Source organism: Mytilus trossulus, chromosome 1 (assembly GCF_036588685.1).
Source record: "Mytilus trossulus isolate FHL-02 chromosome 1, PNRI_Mtr1.1.1.hap1, whole genome shotgun sequence".
Classification (NCBI taxonomy): Eukaryota; Metazoa; Mollusca; class Bivalvia; order Mytilida; family Mytilidae; genus Mytilus; species Mytilus trossulus.
This window is the reverse complement of record NC_086373.1, coordinates 44,879,889-44,900,434: the sequence shown is the minus strand read 5'-3', so window position 1 is coordinate 44,900,434 and position 20,546 is coordinate 44,879,889. Positions and strand designations below refer to the sequence as shown.

General features: G+C 32.8%; 1 protein-coding gene across 4 annotated transcripts in view; it reads right to left on the bottom strand.

The window, feature by feature from the left end:
- The window catches only part of LOC134725374 (serine-rich adhesin for platelets-like), a 151,774-nt gene that overhangs the window by 87,537 nt on the left and 43,691 nt on the right, over positions 1-20,546 (bottom strand). For all 4 annotated transcript variants that reach the window (XM_063589143.1, XM_063589151.1, XM_063589169.1 and 1 more), the window contains 2 exons: positions 14,431-14,571; positions 11,964-12,092 (listed from right to left, as the gene is read on the bottom strand). In XM_063589143.1, the coding sequence (XP_063445213.1) occupies positions 11,964-12,092; positions 14,431-14,571 (270 nt within the window). The remainder of the gene's footprint in view (positions 1-11,963; positions 12,093-14,430; positions 14,572-20,546) is intronic.

Sequence of the window (20,546 nt, the reverse complement as noted above, 5' to 3'; positions counted from 1 at the left end):
TTAATTTAATTCGAGCCACTATTGAGGTCAAACAAGATGTAATGGTGTGGTTAGAATTTTTGTCGCATTTTAATGGGGAAAAGTTTACTAGAAAAGTTTAGGTTTAACAATGCAATTATTGAGTTGTTCACAGACAGTGCAGGTAGTCAATCATTGGCCTGGTGAGCTTATTTTGCTTTTAAATGAAAACAGTTTCGTTGGCCAGAAAATTGGGCAGATTCTGAAGTGATGAAAGATATTACATTTCTTCACCTCGTTCCTATAATATAATACTGGATTTGTATTCATAGGGTCTATAATTCATAAATGAAAAATCTTGTTTATGCTAGATAATCCGGCATTTCTATCTCGAAATCAGTGACGAGATTAATTCGTCCCTTGGTTTTGTTCACATTATGTAACAATTCTCAGTTTAGAGCAAAACATATAGGAGATTCTTTCAATGTGATTGCCGATTCTTTATATCGGTTTCAGATGTGTCGATTTAGAGTAGTGGCACCAAATGCAGAAAAGAATCCTACCAAGATACCTATGAAATTCTTGGAGAAATCATTTCGAGGGTGACATAAATTATTTGTTGCACAATTCGGTTACCCCAGGTACATTCAAAACCTGATCACTTCTAATCTCTGATTAGAACTGTCAGAATAATCTGTCATAGAACTATTCTAAACTATCCTAGAACAGTCTACATAGAACAGTTCTACCCTAGAACTGTTCTAAGTAGAACTGTCAGAATCAGTTCTAGGTAGAACTGTCAGGATCTGTTCTAGGGTAGAACTGTCTAAAACTGTCAGGATCAGTTCTAGAGTAGAACTGTCCAAAACAGTTCTAACCGTAGAACTGTCCAAATCAGTTCTAACCGTAGAACTGTCAGCAGAACTGACTAAATCAGTTAGGACTGTAGAACAGCTCTAAATGACGTCACTGCAGTAAGGGCATCTTAGAATTTAGAATTTAGAAAAAAAAATCAGTTCCAATTACTTAACTGTATAATAGCAGATTTTCTATATTTTTACTGATCAAACGTTACATGTACAAATATCGGAGAAATATTTTCATATGATTGCACATCGTGGTTTATGTTGCTTCGTTCCCCGATTTTAACAGTCTCTTTAAAATATAATAAAAAAAATCATTTTACCTTGTTTGCTCTGGATTTACATTTATGATTTAAGATTCTGTTATGACATGTTCAAACGAAAATTGTACAGTGGATGAATTATGGGATATTAATGAAATACGTGTTGTGTAACTTAAGTAAAAAAACTATGTACATTTGCACAATCTCGTCAATTTAGACAGACTTATCCATAACGATTATAACTGATGTCTGGGAGTCATAAACATATGCTCGATCTGAACATGAATGGAACATTTGCCCCTAGACGTTAGGCTACAAACAAAATCAATCAAACATCAAATGGTTAATGTCTTTTAATCCAGATAAAACAGAAATTATGTTATTTTCTAATGTCGAAACCCCAGAAATGAACTTTATATTCAATGATAAAAATATACCTATTACAAATATGCATAAACATTTAGGGGTAACATTTAGCAATGATGCTAAATGGAATGCCCTTGTTGATAATATTATCTTAAGCACGTCTAAACATATAAATATGCTAAGGAAGTTGAAATATAAACTAAGCAGGAAAAATTTAGAAATACTCTATTTAGTTTTTATATGACCTTTATTTGAGTATGCAAGTGAGGTTTGGGATAATATTGGGGTAGGTTATGTCAATAAACTGGAGCAATTACAGCTCCAAGCTGCTAGGATAGTTACAGGGTTACCTATTTTCACAAGCTCAAAGGTTATTTATGAAGAACTTGGATGGGAAACATAAGCTGAAAGAAGAGAGATAAGAAAAATCCAAATGTTTTATAATATTCAAAATAATAATGTTCCAGAATATTTGTCACATTTAATTCCCCAAAAAATACAAAGTATGACGGTCTAATCCTCTACGCAATGGAAATGACATCATTATTCCATTCTGCAGACTAGCATTAACTAATGATTCTTTTATTCCATCAACCATACGTCTTTGGAATAATCTTGATGATTCAACTCGTGATGTGGAATCAATTAATAAATTTAAAACTCAGAGTAATATATTTGTACCGAAGCAATATGAATTTGGAAATCGAAAATTGAATATAATTCTCACCCAACTTCGATGTTTTGCATCATCCTTAAACTATGATCTATATAGGGCCAACATTATTTCTTACCCTTCCTGCCGCTGTGGTGTTAATCGTGAAGATTCCTATCATTTCTTTTTTAAATGTATATTATATTCAGAAATACGAAATAAAATGTTTGAAAGTCTGCGCTGGCTTGTAAAATCAACATAGAACTACTTTCCTCGGGTAGTCTTCTTACTTTAGAGCAAAACCAAACCATTTTCAAAAATGTCTTTGAGTTTATTAAAAGTTCGGAAAGATTTCAAATTGTCTAGGTAGCAAACCATGATCGCACACACATCATCATCTAAGTAAGATTTGTTTCTTCTCCCCCTTTTTTTTTTTTTGTCCTTTTTATATTTTTTTCATTTTGGATTTGTGTTTTTATTATTATTATTTTTTTTTTTTTTTTTTTTTTTTTTTTTTTTCTGTTTTCAAAATAATTTATTCATTTATAAATTTTAATTTTTTTTTTAATTTTTATTTATTTTTTCTGTATTATTATTGTTTTCTTTTACTACCGTCTTTTGATCCATATTTATATACATATTTATTAAATAGATATACCATTCTTTACATGCATGCTCATACATATATTTTTGTATTATATTGCTATAAATGTTAAATGGAGAAGACTTCATAAGTCTGTTTTACTTGTGTCTTATCTGATTTGTACTTTAACAAATAAAATATGTGTAAACTATAATCAATCATCATGATCATTCTTCTTTGACTTCTTCTTAAAAAAAAAACAAATAAGAGGTACAACATATAACAATTTTGTAACGAAGAACATTATAGACCAACAAGTCCGTAACAACAAACGTGCGGTCATACATGTAGCTCCTAATAGAAAGTCTGATCAGTTCAAAAACTCCATCTTTGTGAGCACTGCAGTAGATTGGAACCGTCTAGCGGACTCTGTTGTGTTCATAACTACAACCAAGGAGTTTTAATCAATACTCCCCAGCAAGCGTGACTAATTTATGCGCAGACCAACCCGTCACACAATAGCCGAAAGGAATCTGTGACGTACCCACCCGTATAAAAGAAGTGTGAAATACAGATACAGAAATATATTAACAGTATGCATTGTACTATTCCAAGAAGAGAACTTCTCATACATGTACTTTTCATTTTAAAGTATATGAATCAGTCATGTGAGTGTTGGATGATGCCGCTAACTAGTTTTGTTTAAAAAAAAAACAATCACAAACCACCGACGGTTCATTATTTATAATATTATGTATACAGAGAGGAAATAATGGCACTCTAAATTGATGTGGACAAACTTTTGTAGTCGTGGTAGTTATTGTGTTCCAAAGTTGGTGTCATCTTTATATGATCCGTCCTGACATAGCTATATATATAGAAATATCATTGGTTTACAATGAGGCCATATATATTTACATGATAAAGTGTAAATATGTTCAGTTTTGGTTGATGCAGTCAAATAATTTTGTTAAAATGACTCAGTCTAAAACTACTGAAATTTGTTTATTATGATTCAATATTTTGAATAAAAAGAGGATATGCTGGTTCTCTAAATTGATGTTGATTTTTTTTTGTAGTCAATGTGTCAGACAGTCAATATTGTTGTCATTTGAATAATACAATCCATCGTGATATGTAACTATACAATGTAAGTGATTTACTATGCAGCTATATATATATATTAAGATTTACATAATAAAGTGCAGATATGGTCAGTTTTGGTTGATGCTGTCAAATATGGTCAGTTTTTATTAATGTGGACACATAATTTTGTTATATATGAGTCAGTCTGAGATATATCAAAACTACTGAAATTAGTTTATAATTCAAAATTTTGAATAAATAGAGAACATGCTGGCACTATAAACTGATGCAAGCATAATTTTGTAGTCATTGTTTTCCAATATTGCTATCATTTGAATTATACAATACATCCTGATATAAAATATAAGTTATTTACTTTGCGGCTATTAATATTTACATAATATGGTCAGTTTTGGTTGATACGGACAAATAATTTTGTTATACCAGTCAGCATGGTCAGTCTGAGGTATGAAAACTACTGATATTTGTTTATGATGCAATATTTAGAATAAAAAGAGGACATGCTGGCACTCTAAATTGATGCGAACAAAAATTTGTGGTCATTGTTTTCCAATATTGCTTTAACTCTATATAACAGTCCGAAAATTATAACTGAATTACTGTGCAGCTTCTGTGCAGCTACATAGATTTGCAGAAAAAAAGAGCAAATAATGTCAGTTTAGGTTGATGCAGTCAAAAGATGTTTGTAAAACAGGGCCGGCCGAGGTATGAAAACTACTCGTAAACAGATATAATATTTGTGAACGATTCAATATTTTGAATAAAAAGAGGACATGCTGGTACTATAAATTGATGCGAACAAAATTTTAAAGTCATTGTTTTCCAATACATGTATAATTGCTGTCATTTGTACAATCCAATAAAATGCCTAAAAATATAACTGTATTACTGTAGTGTGCAGCTACATGTATATAGATTTACATGATGAAGAGCAAATATGGTCAGTTGAAGTTTAATTTAAAAACATATTTATTTATCATAGTAGATTGGGAAACAAGTTATTACATTTGGTTAATGATGTCAAATAATTTTGTTATACGAGTCATCCCGACTCCCGGAATGACCAAAGTAAAATAATTCAAATGATAAAACTAACTGTCTAATTTATGTACAAAAAATGAACGAAAAACATAATTTATGTAACACGTCATATAAAAGAAAATCACTGAATTACAGGCTCCTGACTTGGAACAGGCACATACATCTCTTGATTAAACGCTATTTTGCCGAAGCCTTAATATATATTTAATACAAAGAGTTCTTAAATCAATTCTAGCCGTAAAATTGAGAAATCAATTCTAGCCGTAGAATTTATAAATCAATTCTAGCCGTAGAATTTATAAATCAATTCTAGCCATAGAATTTATAAAATCAATTCTAACCGTAGAACTGTTCTAGAAGTAGAACTGACCAAAGAGTTGTTCAGTTCTAGGTAGAACTGTCTAAAACTGTTCTAGGGTAGAACTGTCAGGATCAGTTCTAGGTAGAACTGTCCAAATCAGTTCTAGGTAGTACTGACCAAAATCAGTTCTAGGTTAGAACTGTTCTAGCTAGAACTGTCTAAAAGGTGTCAGGCTGACAGTTCTACATACTGTCCTAGAACAGTTCTCCTGACAGATTCTGACAGATTTAATGAGAGGTAAAAAGTAATCTCTACTGTAGGTGGATTAGAATAATTTTGTAAATTTAGAAGTAACTTTGGCCTGAATCAAAAATGGCCTGCACCTCTTCAGGATGTTACATTTTTTATATAAATTTACGGATTGTCAAACAGAAAATTGACCATAAAACCTGTAAAAATAATTTGTATGCTCTTATAAATCATCGTTGAAGGCTAAAATAAATAGTACTCAGCTGTCTAAAAATGAATTTTATTACACAATAACTTTCCTATTTAAAAGATCTCCTAACTGTGTATTCCTACCTAACGAATGCATAACGGACACATAACGGATATACAACGTACGAGAAACGAAAACGTACCGGACAGAACAGATGTCGAACGTACATCCAACGGACGAATACCGAATAAAACAGACACCTAAAGGAAGCGTACCGGATAAAACGGATAAACAAGATATACGGAAAAATTAAATCGCATAAATTTTCAAAAAGTTCCAGTGTGCCAGGTTTTTGTTTGTTCTTCAAAGTACCACCAAAGGGTAGTGTCTGGCTTGAATAAGAGCTGCTTGATAGTGAAGACGTACCCTTAACTCTAAGATCGATTATGTATAATAAGAATTCATGACACACAAGAAATTTGACATACAAATAATTGGCATTTCTGACACGAAATTCTCAATTTATATTTATCCGTTTCAGATCCGTTCATCATCCGTTTTATCCGTTATACGTTTGGTAGAAGTCTGTTTCATATTCATTCAACGTCCGTTCTATCCGTTAAACGTCCGGTAGAAGTCGGTTGGTGAATTTGTCTACCCGATCTCCAACGGATGTATAACGGACAATTAACGGATACAAAACGGAAACGAAAAGGACGAGTACCGTACAAAACGGACGTCTACCGGACGTTTAATGTACAAATCATCCAGTGGACGTCCGTTCAAAGTTTTGAACATGCTCAAAATTTTCCACCGGACAGAATGGACGTCGACGGATAAAACGTACGCTAAACGGACATGAAACGGATATGGACGGACGTCTAACAGATAAAAACTGACGTCTAACGTACATTCTAATATGACGTCCTTATTACGCTTTGTAAACAAAGCCGTGTTCTAATGAGCACAAAAAAATATTTTGACACATGCCCACGAACTTACTGTGTATATTAACGTTACTTCTATCGTTATTCTTTAAATTGTATACATTTAAGCAGCTAGCATAAACTTTTATTATATGTTTTTATAAAACAACATATATTTACCCTGACCATAGTTTTTATACTTATCAAATATGAAATGTGATGCACTGACTCCTTGCGGTGGAGGAAACGGGAAAAGCCAAAAAAAAATTACGGTATTTTCGTACGCTTCGACCTATAAAAACACTGTATTTGTCCTATTAGAATCGAAATAATTCCTTCGTGTCATGCTCTATGCTAATTTTAACATGGGTAGGCATTATATTTGACAACATTTTACACCTCGCTAACGCTCAGTGTAAAATATCGACAAATATAATGCCTACCCATGTTGAAATGAGCATAGAGCAGGATACGAAGGAATTATTTCTTAATGAACTGATTGGAAAAAAGTATATATAAGAAAGCCAGATTTTGATTGGTTGATAGCCAGTGTATTTAAGCCGATTCTAATATTTTCAAACGAATTTGCCTGTTTTTCACCACTGCCGGTGAATTTGCCTCAAATACCATGGCATTGGCCTTTTTGGATATTCCTTTTTAAACATCTCGAGTATTTTGCCGCCAAAAAGTTTCGGATATGACTTTACATAAAAAAGCGAGCTAGTACATGTATAATTCCCGCGGTTCTATGATAATATCCTCTTACCCTCAAAGTTATGCATGAACATGTAAACGAATTAAAGCTTTCAATTAAAAAGAAAATACAAACAAATGGAAGTTTTTAACGACCTTGACTGGCTATACAAAGAAAAGAAAATATGGTCACCCGTACAGAGAGTTTCAATCCAAATCTATTCGGTACACCGAATTACAATTAAACAAATATATCATGTTATGAGGTGGTATTTGAGAAAAATATATACCAGTCTTGGGACTAGCGGCTCGGGTAATTTTGTCCCTTGACTGGTATTTATTTGCAAATACCCCTCAATAACATGATATATCTGTTCAATAATCTGAATAAATAGATAGACCACATTTTCTTACTCAAAATTAATGGCATTAAGAATAATGATCAGAAAACTGATTTTTTTTTCAATTTCAACGTCAATTACTGTAACAGATGATTCTCAGCAAAAGTAACAATTCAGAACCTTATGAGCCTTAATATAAGTCAGATTGTTCTCTTTAAGTAAGAAGCAGAATCAGAGGTTTGTAAGATATAAAAAAAAGAAGATGTGGAATGATTGCTTATGAGTCAGACAGAGACCAAATGACACAGAAAGTAACAGCTATAGGTCACTGTATGGCCCTAAGAGTTAGTTTTCCAAGTAATAATTGAGAAACAGGTGGAAAAGTTGAAAAATGTAGTTAAATGGAAATAAAAATGATAATTGTATTAAGTTTTTTGTGTTATTATTTTTTTAGTTTCCAATCTTTTGTTTTTTAATGTAACAAAGTCTGTCCTCCTAAGTTAACGACAAGTTGAACAACCGGCCCCTGGTATTTGCTCACTTATAATTAACACCACTTTCAGGCCTAGTTCCTACCATCCTTTTCAGCATGAAACCTTCACATTTTTGTCAACTTATACAACAAACAGAAGAACAACTGCTTAAAATAACAGCTTTGAAAATCAGTGAAAAAATTGTGTATGTAATTACAAAGTCTATGACAAAAATCTGTTTAACAAATGTATCTGTTTACTTTATGTTGGAAAATTTAACTATTTTTGCTTTTTTGTTTTTATATACATTTTGTTACATGCTATATACATCACAAAAGACAGGACCTGCAATTATATAACATGTATTAAGGGTAAATTAATTATGAAGAAATAGAGAATCTGGGTATGTTTCATTGAGACATAAAACATCACAGGTTTAGAAATAACCAATGAAAACTAGAGATAAAATAAACATTACAACAATGGCAGTCCGGAACCAGAGTAAAGAGGTTGATAATAAATATAACAGAGACTATCAAGATTATCAATATCAAATTTTCCCAAGAACAAATAAAAACATGAAGATATGACTAAAGATAATTATATGACAGAGGTGGCAAGGTTTCATTCAGGGTCCTTTTTAGATTCTAACCCTCCTCCCACTTATAATCTATTTCATTGTACTAAGATTTCATTTCAATAATCCCGATTAATATGTGGCCTATATGGTATGATACAACGGACGTTAAGACAATGCTGAACTGACTGTCACAATATTGTTCTCACCCCAGGGCTTCTGAAACGATCATATTGTCCATACTTTACCAATTAATAATGATTATTTATATTTGTGTTCTGTAAAAATGCCCATCAGTATATATGTTAAGCTTTTCATTATGTTACATTAAAAAAACCAATAATAAATGCATTGGTCAAATGTGGACAATATGATCTGTCTGAAATGAAAATGTCAAAATTTTACTAAAATAACCATGAAATCAATGTCCCTCCTTTACTTGACTTTAAAATTCTGCAAAGTAACAAGTTATATTCAGACTTAATTTTTAAGTGAAAAAAATAATACCAAAGTTCAAGGTCATGCTTGTATGAAAACAAAATAAAGTCATAAATAAACGAAATGTCTCATGTAATGAAAAACGTCAATTTTAACGTTAAAAAATGACGTAATTAAAAAGATGGTATTCCCAACAGGCTACATATATGCTGAATGAAACATTGTCCTCTGATTGTTTAATATGTTTTGTATTCCTCAGTTTAACCCAAAATTTACAGTAAAGACAATATTTTGAAATAATTCTAATATGATTTGCATATTAGATAAAGGCAACAGTAGTATACCGCTGTTCGAAATTCATAAATCGATAGAGAAAAAACAAATCCTTGTTACAAACTAAAACTGAGGGAAACGCATTAAATACAAGAGAACTACGACACAGCAGAAACACAACATTTAAATTTAACACACACAGAAACGAGCTATAATATAACAATGGCCATTTCCCCCACTAAATACAGGGCATTTTAAGATCAAAATGGTGGGTTGAACCTTGTTTTGTGGAATGCCAAACCTCCCGCTTTAATGGCAATTTTAATTATAACATTAAAATGACAACATTACATGACAAGGCTACAATACAAATAAATGGGAGAAAATATAGGACAGAAACAAACGATTAATAGCCAACAAAGGGAACCTGGTTAAAAATTTAATACGCCAGACGCGCCACGTCCACACAAGACTAACCAGCGACGCCCAGATGTAAGTTTGAAAACTAAAACAAGAACAAAGCTGGAAAGCACTGAGGACCAAAAGTTCCAAAAAGTTGTGACCAATACTTAGGGAATACTTTAATATGATTGGTCGAGAAGACTTCCGGTAGTTGACCTTGACGTTATTCATTTTTCGATAGACGAAGGTTGACCGAACTTCTTTTCGTAACCAATGTAAACAAGATTGCGGCGTAGTAATACCGATATTAACAACATTTATTGTTTCTGCACATTAATCGTTCAATTAGATAATAAACAAAAAAACGTTCGTTTGAAAGATAATAAGAGTTTTTGTAGTTTATGTTTTATCACATAGCAAATTTCATTGAGTAGGAGCATATGTTTACGTTGACCCAACAAATATATGCATGCGCCAGGCCTATTCAATGACATAAATATACAATTAACGTGTTATAGATTGTTACGATGGTGGAAAAATGTACTTCTTATCTCCAATTTTAAAGAATTATAAGGATTAAACGCCTCTTAAATTTATTGATGTATAAACTGATCAAACTTTCCGAAGATGTCCGAATGGCCCATAAAAGCCTCCACTACTCGCCAATATATAGGCATGGACTCACTTAGGATTCACGCAAAAAAAAAAAGCCCCACTCATTTGGAGATAACGTCTAATAACTTCATTAAGATTGCCAACTAGAGTCTCCATGGAGCCTATATGTCACTCACCTGATATTTTTATTTACAATTGATGCATGAAATAGTGCAACCGTTATTTTATTACTTTTTTTTTTACATATATTACTTTTGCTTTAGTTTCAGAGATATAAGTCAAGAACTGCATTTTCCCCCTATGTTCTATTTTACAACACTTTACAAGACTGATTCTTGACAAGTGTCTCATACATATGTAAGTCTATTTTAATGCTGGATATTTCATCTCTGTTTTTATTATGAATTGTTGTATACATATATATATATACTGTCTGACCAAATATGTGACACTATAATAAAATAATTATGGGTCAAATGTCGAAGTCAAGCTCAAAGTGCCATGTCTTTTGCATATCATCCACACCCAGGCCATGATGTATGTACCAAGTGTTATCAAACTAAGTTCAATGTTACGAAAGTTATGCGCGGACACAATACGAAACAAACGAACATAGTGATTCCTATATATTCACATAGTATATATATGAAGATACCAGCTAGGAAGCGATTGAAATAATGATTCGAGGGACACATGACAAAAAAAAACAAAAAAAAAACACAAAGACAAACAGCTGTCTACAAAATATTACTAATTAAGTCAATCGTTTATAGCAGCATCAACCCCAAAACGAAGATGACATTTAGTTAAGTTTAAACATATTTTATTTGATGAATAAAAGCAAAATGGATTAGATACAAGTAAATCATATTTATGAAGTCTTCTCCATAATACAATATAAAATTACAATAATAGTATTAAAATATAATGAAGATGCATAATAATTTATTAAAGCAAAAAGTTAATAGAATATGATACTATCTATCATAGGTAAAAAGAAGAGAGATAGAAAAAAAGGAAAAAGAAATTCATATAATTCTGTGATATATAATGACGTGAGTGTTAATGATGATGATGATGTTCAGTGCCAGTAGCAATAACGAATAAAGAAGGGGCAAGAAATCTATTTGACCTTTTCATGAAATTTTAAATATGTTAGAAAATTTATAACATTTTGTTCGATCAAATTTTTTTCTATTGTCCACAAATTAAAGTTTTGTATCTAAAACAAAGTTTTCGGATAGCCAGTTAGGATTATTGAATAAGGTAAATGCTGTGTATTTTGGACAAACGAAGAAGTAATGATGGACATCCTCAATATCTGACCCACAATGACAAGAAGGGTATTTTATAATATTAGCTCGAAAAAGGTCATTGTTTAAGAATGATGACATTCAGTGCTCATTCGAAGTGAGCAATTCCTACTCAAACAAGCTGGTAGCAATTACTAAAGTGATATCCAGTTATAAGTAACCGTTCGTTGCATTCATATATTATTTATGATTCCTTTAGTAACTTATTTTAAAGAGGACTTTTCATTTTAGAGGAGATTTTAATTTACAGTTAGGAATCATTATGTTCAGTATCCCGATAAATCTTTTACCAATGGCAACCGCACTGGTAAACATAAAATATATAAGCCTTGAACATACCTGTGCATGTATTTCCAGGACCGAGCACAAAACCATCAGAACAGGAGCATATATAAGATCCTACTGTGTTATTACATACTCCATATGTGACATCACAAGTATAATTATTCGCTGAACATTCGTCAATATCTGAAAACAATATAATAAAATTTCATATTAAGCTCCTTTATCTAAAATAATTATCATAAATTCAGACCACTACAAAAGTATAACAATAGTACACTTTTTTATTGGCCGAGCATGAAAATGTATATTGTAACGCACACAACATATAAAAATACATAAAGAAAATAGATGACACAATTTGATTGATTCTAAAGAACTCGATTATTTTTAATTAGAAATTGACAATGAGGGTCGATTAAAACAAAACTTTACTACAAAAGAGATGATTTCAGCTTTCGAATTGTGAACTTTCCATTTCTAAGTAGTAACATTCCAGCAGCATCTGCATACGGGGTACATATCTCCCAATTGAAACGATATTCCCGTGCTTGCATTTCCTATCATGATTTCCTTGATAGAGGGTTGCTGCTCACAAGGAAGCTATTAAACCAAGAGTTCCAAATGGGGTGAAGTTGAAGTCATCCCTTCGTAAATTTTACGGACGCCATCACGAGTTGGCTGACCGTTATGGAATAACTGTTTCTCAAATGGTATCGGATATGTTCCTTACGTCGTAACAACAATCCCCTTCTCTTGCATGAATATGACCTACCGAATTAAGACTATTTACCGGATTTGTTATAACATGAGCAACACGGCGGGTGCCACATGTGGAGCAGGATCTGCCTACCCTTCCGGAGCACCTGAGATCACAGCTAGGTTTTGGTGGGTTCGTGTTGCTTATTCTTTTGTTTTCTATGTTGTGTCATGTGTACTATTGATTGTCTGTTTGTCTTTTTCATTTTTATCCATGGCGTTGTAAATTTATTTTCGATTTATGGGTTTGACTGTCCCCCTGGTATCTTTCGACCCTCTCTTATAGCGTTTGGTTGATGTTACGCATAACATATTATGGGCAGATAGTTATCAAAGGTACCAGGATTATATTGTAATACGCCAGACGCGCGTTTCGTCTACATAAGACTCATCAGTGACGCTCAGTTCAAAAGAGTTATAAAGCCAAACAAGTACAAAGGTGAAGAGCATTAAGGACCCAAAATTCCAAAAAAGTTGTGCCAAATACGGCTAAGTAATCCATTCCTGGGATTAGAAAATCTTTAGTTTTTCGTAAAATTCAAAGTTTTGTAAACAGGAAATTTAGAAAAATGACCACCTAATTGATAATCATGTTAACACCGAAGTGCTGACTACTGGGCTGGTGATACCCTCGGGGACGAAACGTCCACCAGCAGAGGCATCGACCCAGTGGTGTATTGTCTATATATTTGCCTTCTGGCACAGGGCATCTTCAAAAAAACTTTTTTAATGAACCTGAAAAGGTGGTTACCAAGATCTTGAGGTCTTCTCGGGTTTTTTTTATTGTCAAAATAAAAGCTTTTACATAATTTACTTGGTGGGAATGATCGATTTACTTCACCACAGCATAACAAAATCAAAATCATGAATGAACTCCATTTAATGATATTTTCAAGAGAGAAAAACATTAGCTTCTTCAGTGGTCTCGATTATCCAGCATCTTCATTTTTTCAAATTATAATGTCTGGATTCTGGATGACAAGTTTAAAAAAAAATGGTAATTTATGACAATCGGAATAGTATCTCCTTTTTTAGCTTGTTTAAATGAATAATATCCAAGACGAATAAACAAAAAGTTGGTTATTGACTTCCGAAGAAATTACATTACGATAATATTATTGAAAAGTCCGAGTGTTTCGATTGCTGTTGGTTAGAGCCACGCCATTGAGCACATTGTACGCCCTTCGCTTTTTCAAATAATAAAGTTCAATAACTTATCAATGTCAAATCATAAATTTATGAAAAACTAAAGGGAGGTTATCTTAATACTTATAAACCAAAGTTTCATGAAAACTGCTCAAAAACTTTAAAGATATTATACGAAAACCGTAAAATCACCCCATTAGTGTGAATAATATTTCCATAACTCGGAAATGTAAAATCTAAAATTTATAAAAATCAAAATCATGTCAATAGATACAAACAATAATTTCTTGAGTTATTGGTGAAAGTGTTTTTGAGTTATTATCCAAAACCTGGAAAATCATCCTTTTTTAATGAATATAACCCCATAACTCGGAAAGGTATAATTTAAAATTGATAAAAAAAAAAACGAATGATAGATCAGCAAATATGAACAATTCCCCAAAGTTTCATGAAAATTCGTTCAAAGCTTTTTAAGAGTTATTGTCCGAAATTTTGACGACGGACAGACGGACGGACACACAGACCAGAAAAAATAATGCCCATAAATGGGGCATTAAAAACAAGTTCTTACCAATATCTACCGTCAGAACAATTTTCTCAAACGGGTATATCTACTTACCTATACAGTAGACCCCTTCGTTCGTATAACCCTTTTGACAGACACATGTGAAGTTACCATCCGTCTTTAAAAGACATGTATGGACCACACCATCGGAAACACAAGGTGGATTTTCCATATTGTCACAAGGGTTTTCTGCATCTGAAAACGAGATACAATCTTTAAAACATTAAACTTTAAAGTCTGAGTTGATGCATATAACAACAAACAGTTACAAATTAATTGTACTGGAACAAAATGCTAACTTGATCTATAATAACTTGTGATGGTGTAAACCATAAAACAAATATCAAGCCAATATATTCAATTATGACGACAAAAAGTGTGAAAAAAATGATAATATATGTAATTTTTTGAGTCCAAGAACCATAACTCGGCACAAATCATCAGACCGAAACAAAATTCGAACTTAGTCTGTATCTTGTAATGATAAAACTACATACCAATTATCAAATCAATATCTTCAAGCATGACAAGTAAAAGTACGGAAAACAGAATATTTGAGTGAATTTTCTCCAAGGACCATAACTCTGCACAAAAATTTCCGTCCGGAACAATATTCAAACTTGATCTGTAACTTGTCACGATAAAACAATATACCAAATATCAAAGCAATATCTTCAAGCACGAAAAAAAATGTGGAAAACTGATTAGCCGGACAGACAGACAGGCAGACAGACGTTTTGGCTGTATTACATTTTCCCTCCGGTTTAAGGGTATATCCTAAATTGAGGTAAATTATATGTCCTTCCAAATACCGTTTCGATCCCTAACGCCACTGAAGAGACAGTAATTGTGGAAATCCGGATATGGTGTACAAATTAAAGCACCTCATGTTTGTGGCTTTACATCTTTGCCGCAAGTTAATTGTTTTCTGTTTTTTATTCAATTAATATAAGATCCATTTTGTTTATACCACCTTGTGATCAATTTATTTAGCAATCGTCAATGGCAGTCAGCAGAGTTTAAGAACATCAGTTGTTCGACCTGTTAGTCAAATGCGTTTTGTTGAAATATACTTTTTTCACTCTTTTTGTCTTTTGGAAAATGTTGTTTGTGCTGTGTTTAGACCCCTCTACAACGAAATTTGTTTTACATGCACACGTATAAAAATTGAGGTTTTTATCCAACGCAATCATAGGTTTGAACGTTGTTTTCAATTTAGACTATATATAATTCGTCTAAACATCAGCCAAACAATGTTAGATCTGTCAATTTGCTTTCGCAAATTTTTTGTTCTTCCTTCGCCGGGATTCGAACTCATGCTACTGAGATATCGTGACACCAAATCGCCTGCACTGTATCCAACGCGCTCGACCACTCGGCCACCTTGGCTTCACAATAACAAAGCTCTCGGTGGCCGGATGTTACCTTTTCTCGTCAGTTTTAATCTCGTGTCGTAATACAGTACATAATATATAAGGAATGAAGATGGAATTGTTACAGATCAGCTGAAATATCATTGTAAAGTATATTATACACTCCGCCACAAGTTAAGCACCACCTATTTTTATTGCATTTAAATTGTTTCCAATTATAAAAATCAATTATTCCTCGAAAAAAAGGAGACATTCATGTAGCAATTTTGCTAACATATACCATAAACAAACCACAAATATAATTTTGGTCACGTATGAAGGTTCTATGCATTTAGGTTTTGCGTTTATAGAAATAGTGTAAATTACACAAATCAGAAACGGAATTTAAGTTTCAATGCGATTTTTTTTTACAAGAATTAATCACCCAATATCATTAAAATTTTCTACAAATAATCTTTGGTATGTTCGACAAATTTAATGTCAATAATTGAGTCAATAGCATGTGTAACAACATCTCTTCCGGTACAGTTCCATAACACGACGTCTCATACCCGTTACAAGCCTTCAAAACTTCAGTTGAGGAAATCTAAGCCATGATTCATCAAGAATTGCTAATTTTAAATCAACAAAATTTTGTGAAGGTGGGTTTCTGCAAGATTTCTGCCAATGGCATCCCAGAAATCTTCGATAGGCTTTATGTATGGAGATATGGAAGGCCACAAGATAGTGTAAATGGCTTTTTGCTCTTTGGACTCGGTTACAATCCTTAGCCTGTGTGGTCTAGCGTTATCGTCCATGTACAGCGGTCGTTACCATTTTGAAGCAAGTGGGGGATTATCAAAATGAGGGACTACAATGTTTTAGGCATCCCATGTCTGTATGTCTGTCCGTTTATGTGACCCTGCAGAATATGCATACCCGGATTACAACGGTATAAGAAGCAACCCCGTACTGTAACACCACCAGGACCGAATACAGTCATTGGGCAAATGTTGTTTTGGTCACAGGCCGCTTTATTTCCCCCTTAATTCGGATTATGGTGTCTACTGGTCGTACCATAAACATACTCTCCTCTGACTAATGAGTGTTTTGCCAGCTTCTCATGTTCAAGCATAGATAATTATTATCCGTTTCAAACATGACTTGCACAGTACCTGCCTATTAGGGCAAGTCACTTGACAACACGACTTGCTCTTCAGTTGCCTCTATGAAGTCGAGGGACCAATGTTCGAACACAAAAACGACCACCTGGAGAAATAGTGTACTTGTAAACGCACAGATGCCCTTTAATAAAAAGTTGCTTGACTGCTTTATCGGAGTTCAATCTTTTTGGTCGTAATGAATTTTCTTAGTGTATTTTAAGGCAATTCATATCACCAAACATAAATATTTTTTCCGCAATAGTTGAAAAAATATTGCCAGTTATATTTCGGTGGTGCTTAACTAGTGACGGACTATATATACATGTATATATAATATAAATAATTCGTCTAAACATCAGCCCAACAATGTTAGATCTGTAAATTTGCTTTCGCAATTTTTTTGTTCATCCATCGCCGGAATTCGAAGCATGAAGATGGAATTGTTACAGATCAGCTGAAATATCTATTGTAAAGGATCCTACAAATTAATGCAAGATACAGTCACAGAAATAATTATATCTATAAGTACGTCTGAACCAGTGACAACTCTACAACAGTTTTATCCATCGGATCACCAACACTGATGGTGATACAAGGCTGTGTACATTCTGTATATATAGTTCGTCTAAACATCAGCCTAACGCAAATATTTTGTTCATCCCTCGCCGTGATTCGAACTCATGCTACTGACATGTCGCGACACCAACTAGCCTTGCACTGTTTCCGACACGCTAGACTACTCGGCCACCGAGGCTTCACAAAATAATAAAGCTTTCGGGGGTACGTCTGAACCAGTGACGACTCTACAACAGATTTGATCCATCGGATCACTAGTAGCGATGGTGATACAAGACTGACATTACAAACTGAAGTAAAAACCTTGACCGTACCTTATACAAATTATCAAGAATCAATTATCTCCCATTGTTCAGCCAATGATAACTTCTAGTAAACCGGAATTAGTTGCTAATCATTTATCATGTATTCAGAAAATTGATTTTTAAATTTTTTAATGGTTTCCCCTTGACGTTTTCATTTATTTTTTATTTTTTTTATAAGAGGGAATTCTAAAGTAGACATAAATTAGTATGCTTCTTTGTATTTATGTTTCATTTAACATGCAACAAGCTGACGTTTGAACATCACTCTCTACATAAGTGCACTATTTCTAAATTGAAAGTACAAGTCGCAACGAGTACACCTGCATGCTTAAAAAATATCAAATTTTGATACGACCTATTATTCTTCAAAACCGTTATAATTACGCTACGTCAATAATTTTATATTGAAAGTTCTTGTGGCAATAGCTGGACCCGCGTGCTTGAGGGAAATTACGGAAGCCTTTTAGGGCCATGTTAATTTACTTTTTCCAATTTGATATAACAAATTATCAATTTGATATTTATAGATTATCGTTGATCATCTCAACGAGATTGATTTTCTCGCTTGAGCTGGTACAGCGAAAGTGAGAAAAGCAATCGAGTTGAGATGACCAATGATAATCTATTTATCGCTATTTTACCTATGACGACGTTGTCAATTTCATGTCAATTTCGTTAGCAACGCCACGTGCATGCTTAGTTTCTAGTGATAATTTTTCCATCTCAAGCGAGAAGCATGATATGAAAATTATCACAAAAAAAGATTAAAGGAAAAATGCACAAAATAGCGATAATACAGATTATCAATTTTATATAACAAATTTTCATTTTGATATAATAACTGATTATCAATTTGATATAACAAATTATTTATTTGATATAACAGATTCTCTAACTCTATGGAAATTTATCCCTTTCCGAACCCATTGTATAAAAAAATGTAATCAACGTGTGGTTGCTGGTGATCTCAAAAGATCATTGGATGATTCTGAGGGTCATGACCTTTTTAGCTAACTGAATGAATCAAAATATGATAACAGGTGTTAATGAAATTGACAACTTCGTGCAATGTGAAAGGCACTCAAAGGGGATTTTCGGTTAACAAAAAAAGAAAATGTCTTTTTAATCATTAGAGAAACAGATTCTTACATTGTTACTCGTGGATTATCGGATTTATCAAATCTCGATAGTTAAATTATAAATTTTAAAGTCCTCGCCGAGGCGGCTCGGACTTTAAAATTGATAATTTAACTATCTCGATTGGATAAATCCGATAATCCACTGGTATCAATGTAAGAATCTATATTTATCAATTTTGATATAAGAAATTAAAAAAATTGATATAAACAATTATAAATTTGATAGAAACAATTTATCAATTTGATATAACAAATTATAAATTTGATATAACAAATTATCAATTTGATATAACAAACTATCAATTGAATATTACAAATTGTGAATTTCTCTACCAATTATAGTATGATTTTATCATAATAGTGATAAATTAAAAGATTGCGTAGCCCAAACTGGCACATTTTGTGTTTTAATTCATTGTTTATCTGACGTCCAGTGACAAATATCTAATGCATATATTATAGAGAGATTTTCTTTAAATGTTCTTCAAAGTTTGAAGTATAATATAATCATAGTTTAGTTTCACTTGTCCGGATAAAATGACCATGTATAAAATTTTATTGACCATGTACACATTTAGCCAGTGGGGTTTATGATGTGAACAAACACTTCATTCAGATAACTGAATGACCATGCATGTTACATAAACACCATGACACATGTTACTTTTAAGTGTATTGGGGAGTTAAGACTTTTAATAAGGGTAATGCATCGGTCACTTCAAAGTTGCAAAAGTTAAGTACCGACATTTATGACTTTATTTGAATACTGTAAACCAACTTTTTTTCGCGGATACTTTATTTCGCGTTTATACCCAGCTAGTCAACTTCGCGGCGATTTAATTTCGCAAGTTTCTTATTTACTCAATGTAGTTAAATAGGGAAAGATCCAAGTTATTCCTTTTCGCGACGATTTAATTTCGCGTTATTTTTCTACTCGCGAAAGTCGCGAAAATAAATCGCTCGCGAAATTTAGTTGGTTTACAGTAATGGGATAATTTCTCCGGGACTATATAAACAAGTTTGTTCAGTTGGAATACTATCTGTTAATTCCAGCTGAATAGGACTTTGTGTTTTTATTTAAAGGTACTATTTCTGAAACCCTTGTGGTATGATAAAGTCCTAAACACGAACAGCATAAAAACTACTGGTTATCCGCCTATTACACAAAGCTTCATCCAACCTCTCGCTACACCAAGTCGAGTTAGTCAAACCCCAAAAACAACACCAAAAACCAACTATAAAACATATCCAAAACTCAATTTACCCGTTTAATGTTTCTTTTTCTAACCTTTCCCCTTTTCCCTTTATTTGAGACAGTTTTGGGGACTAGTTCCTCTATTTCAATGTTTATGGAACCTTGTGTCTTAGAACGAACAAATATAAGAGAGAAAAGGGGGCCAATTTATATTGCATATTTTCCAGTCAAAACCAAACGAACAGTTCTATTTAGATATTGGTGTTTCTAGGAACATAGAAACATGCAAGGATAAAAAAAAATGCTTCACCTTTTTGAAAAAGCCTGGCATGTTGCTTTATTAATTTCATTAGGAACATGAAAGGATATGTTAAACATCCTTCATTCATCATTGCATTTGTCTAAAATAAATTTGTTGCAATGAATATTTTTGATTTGGA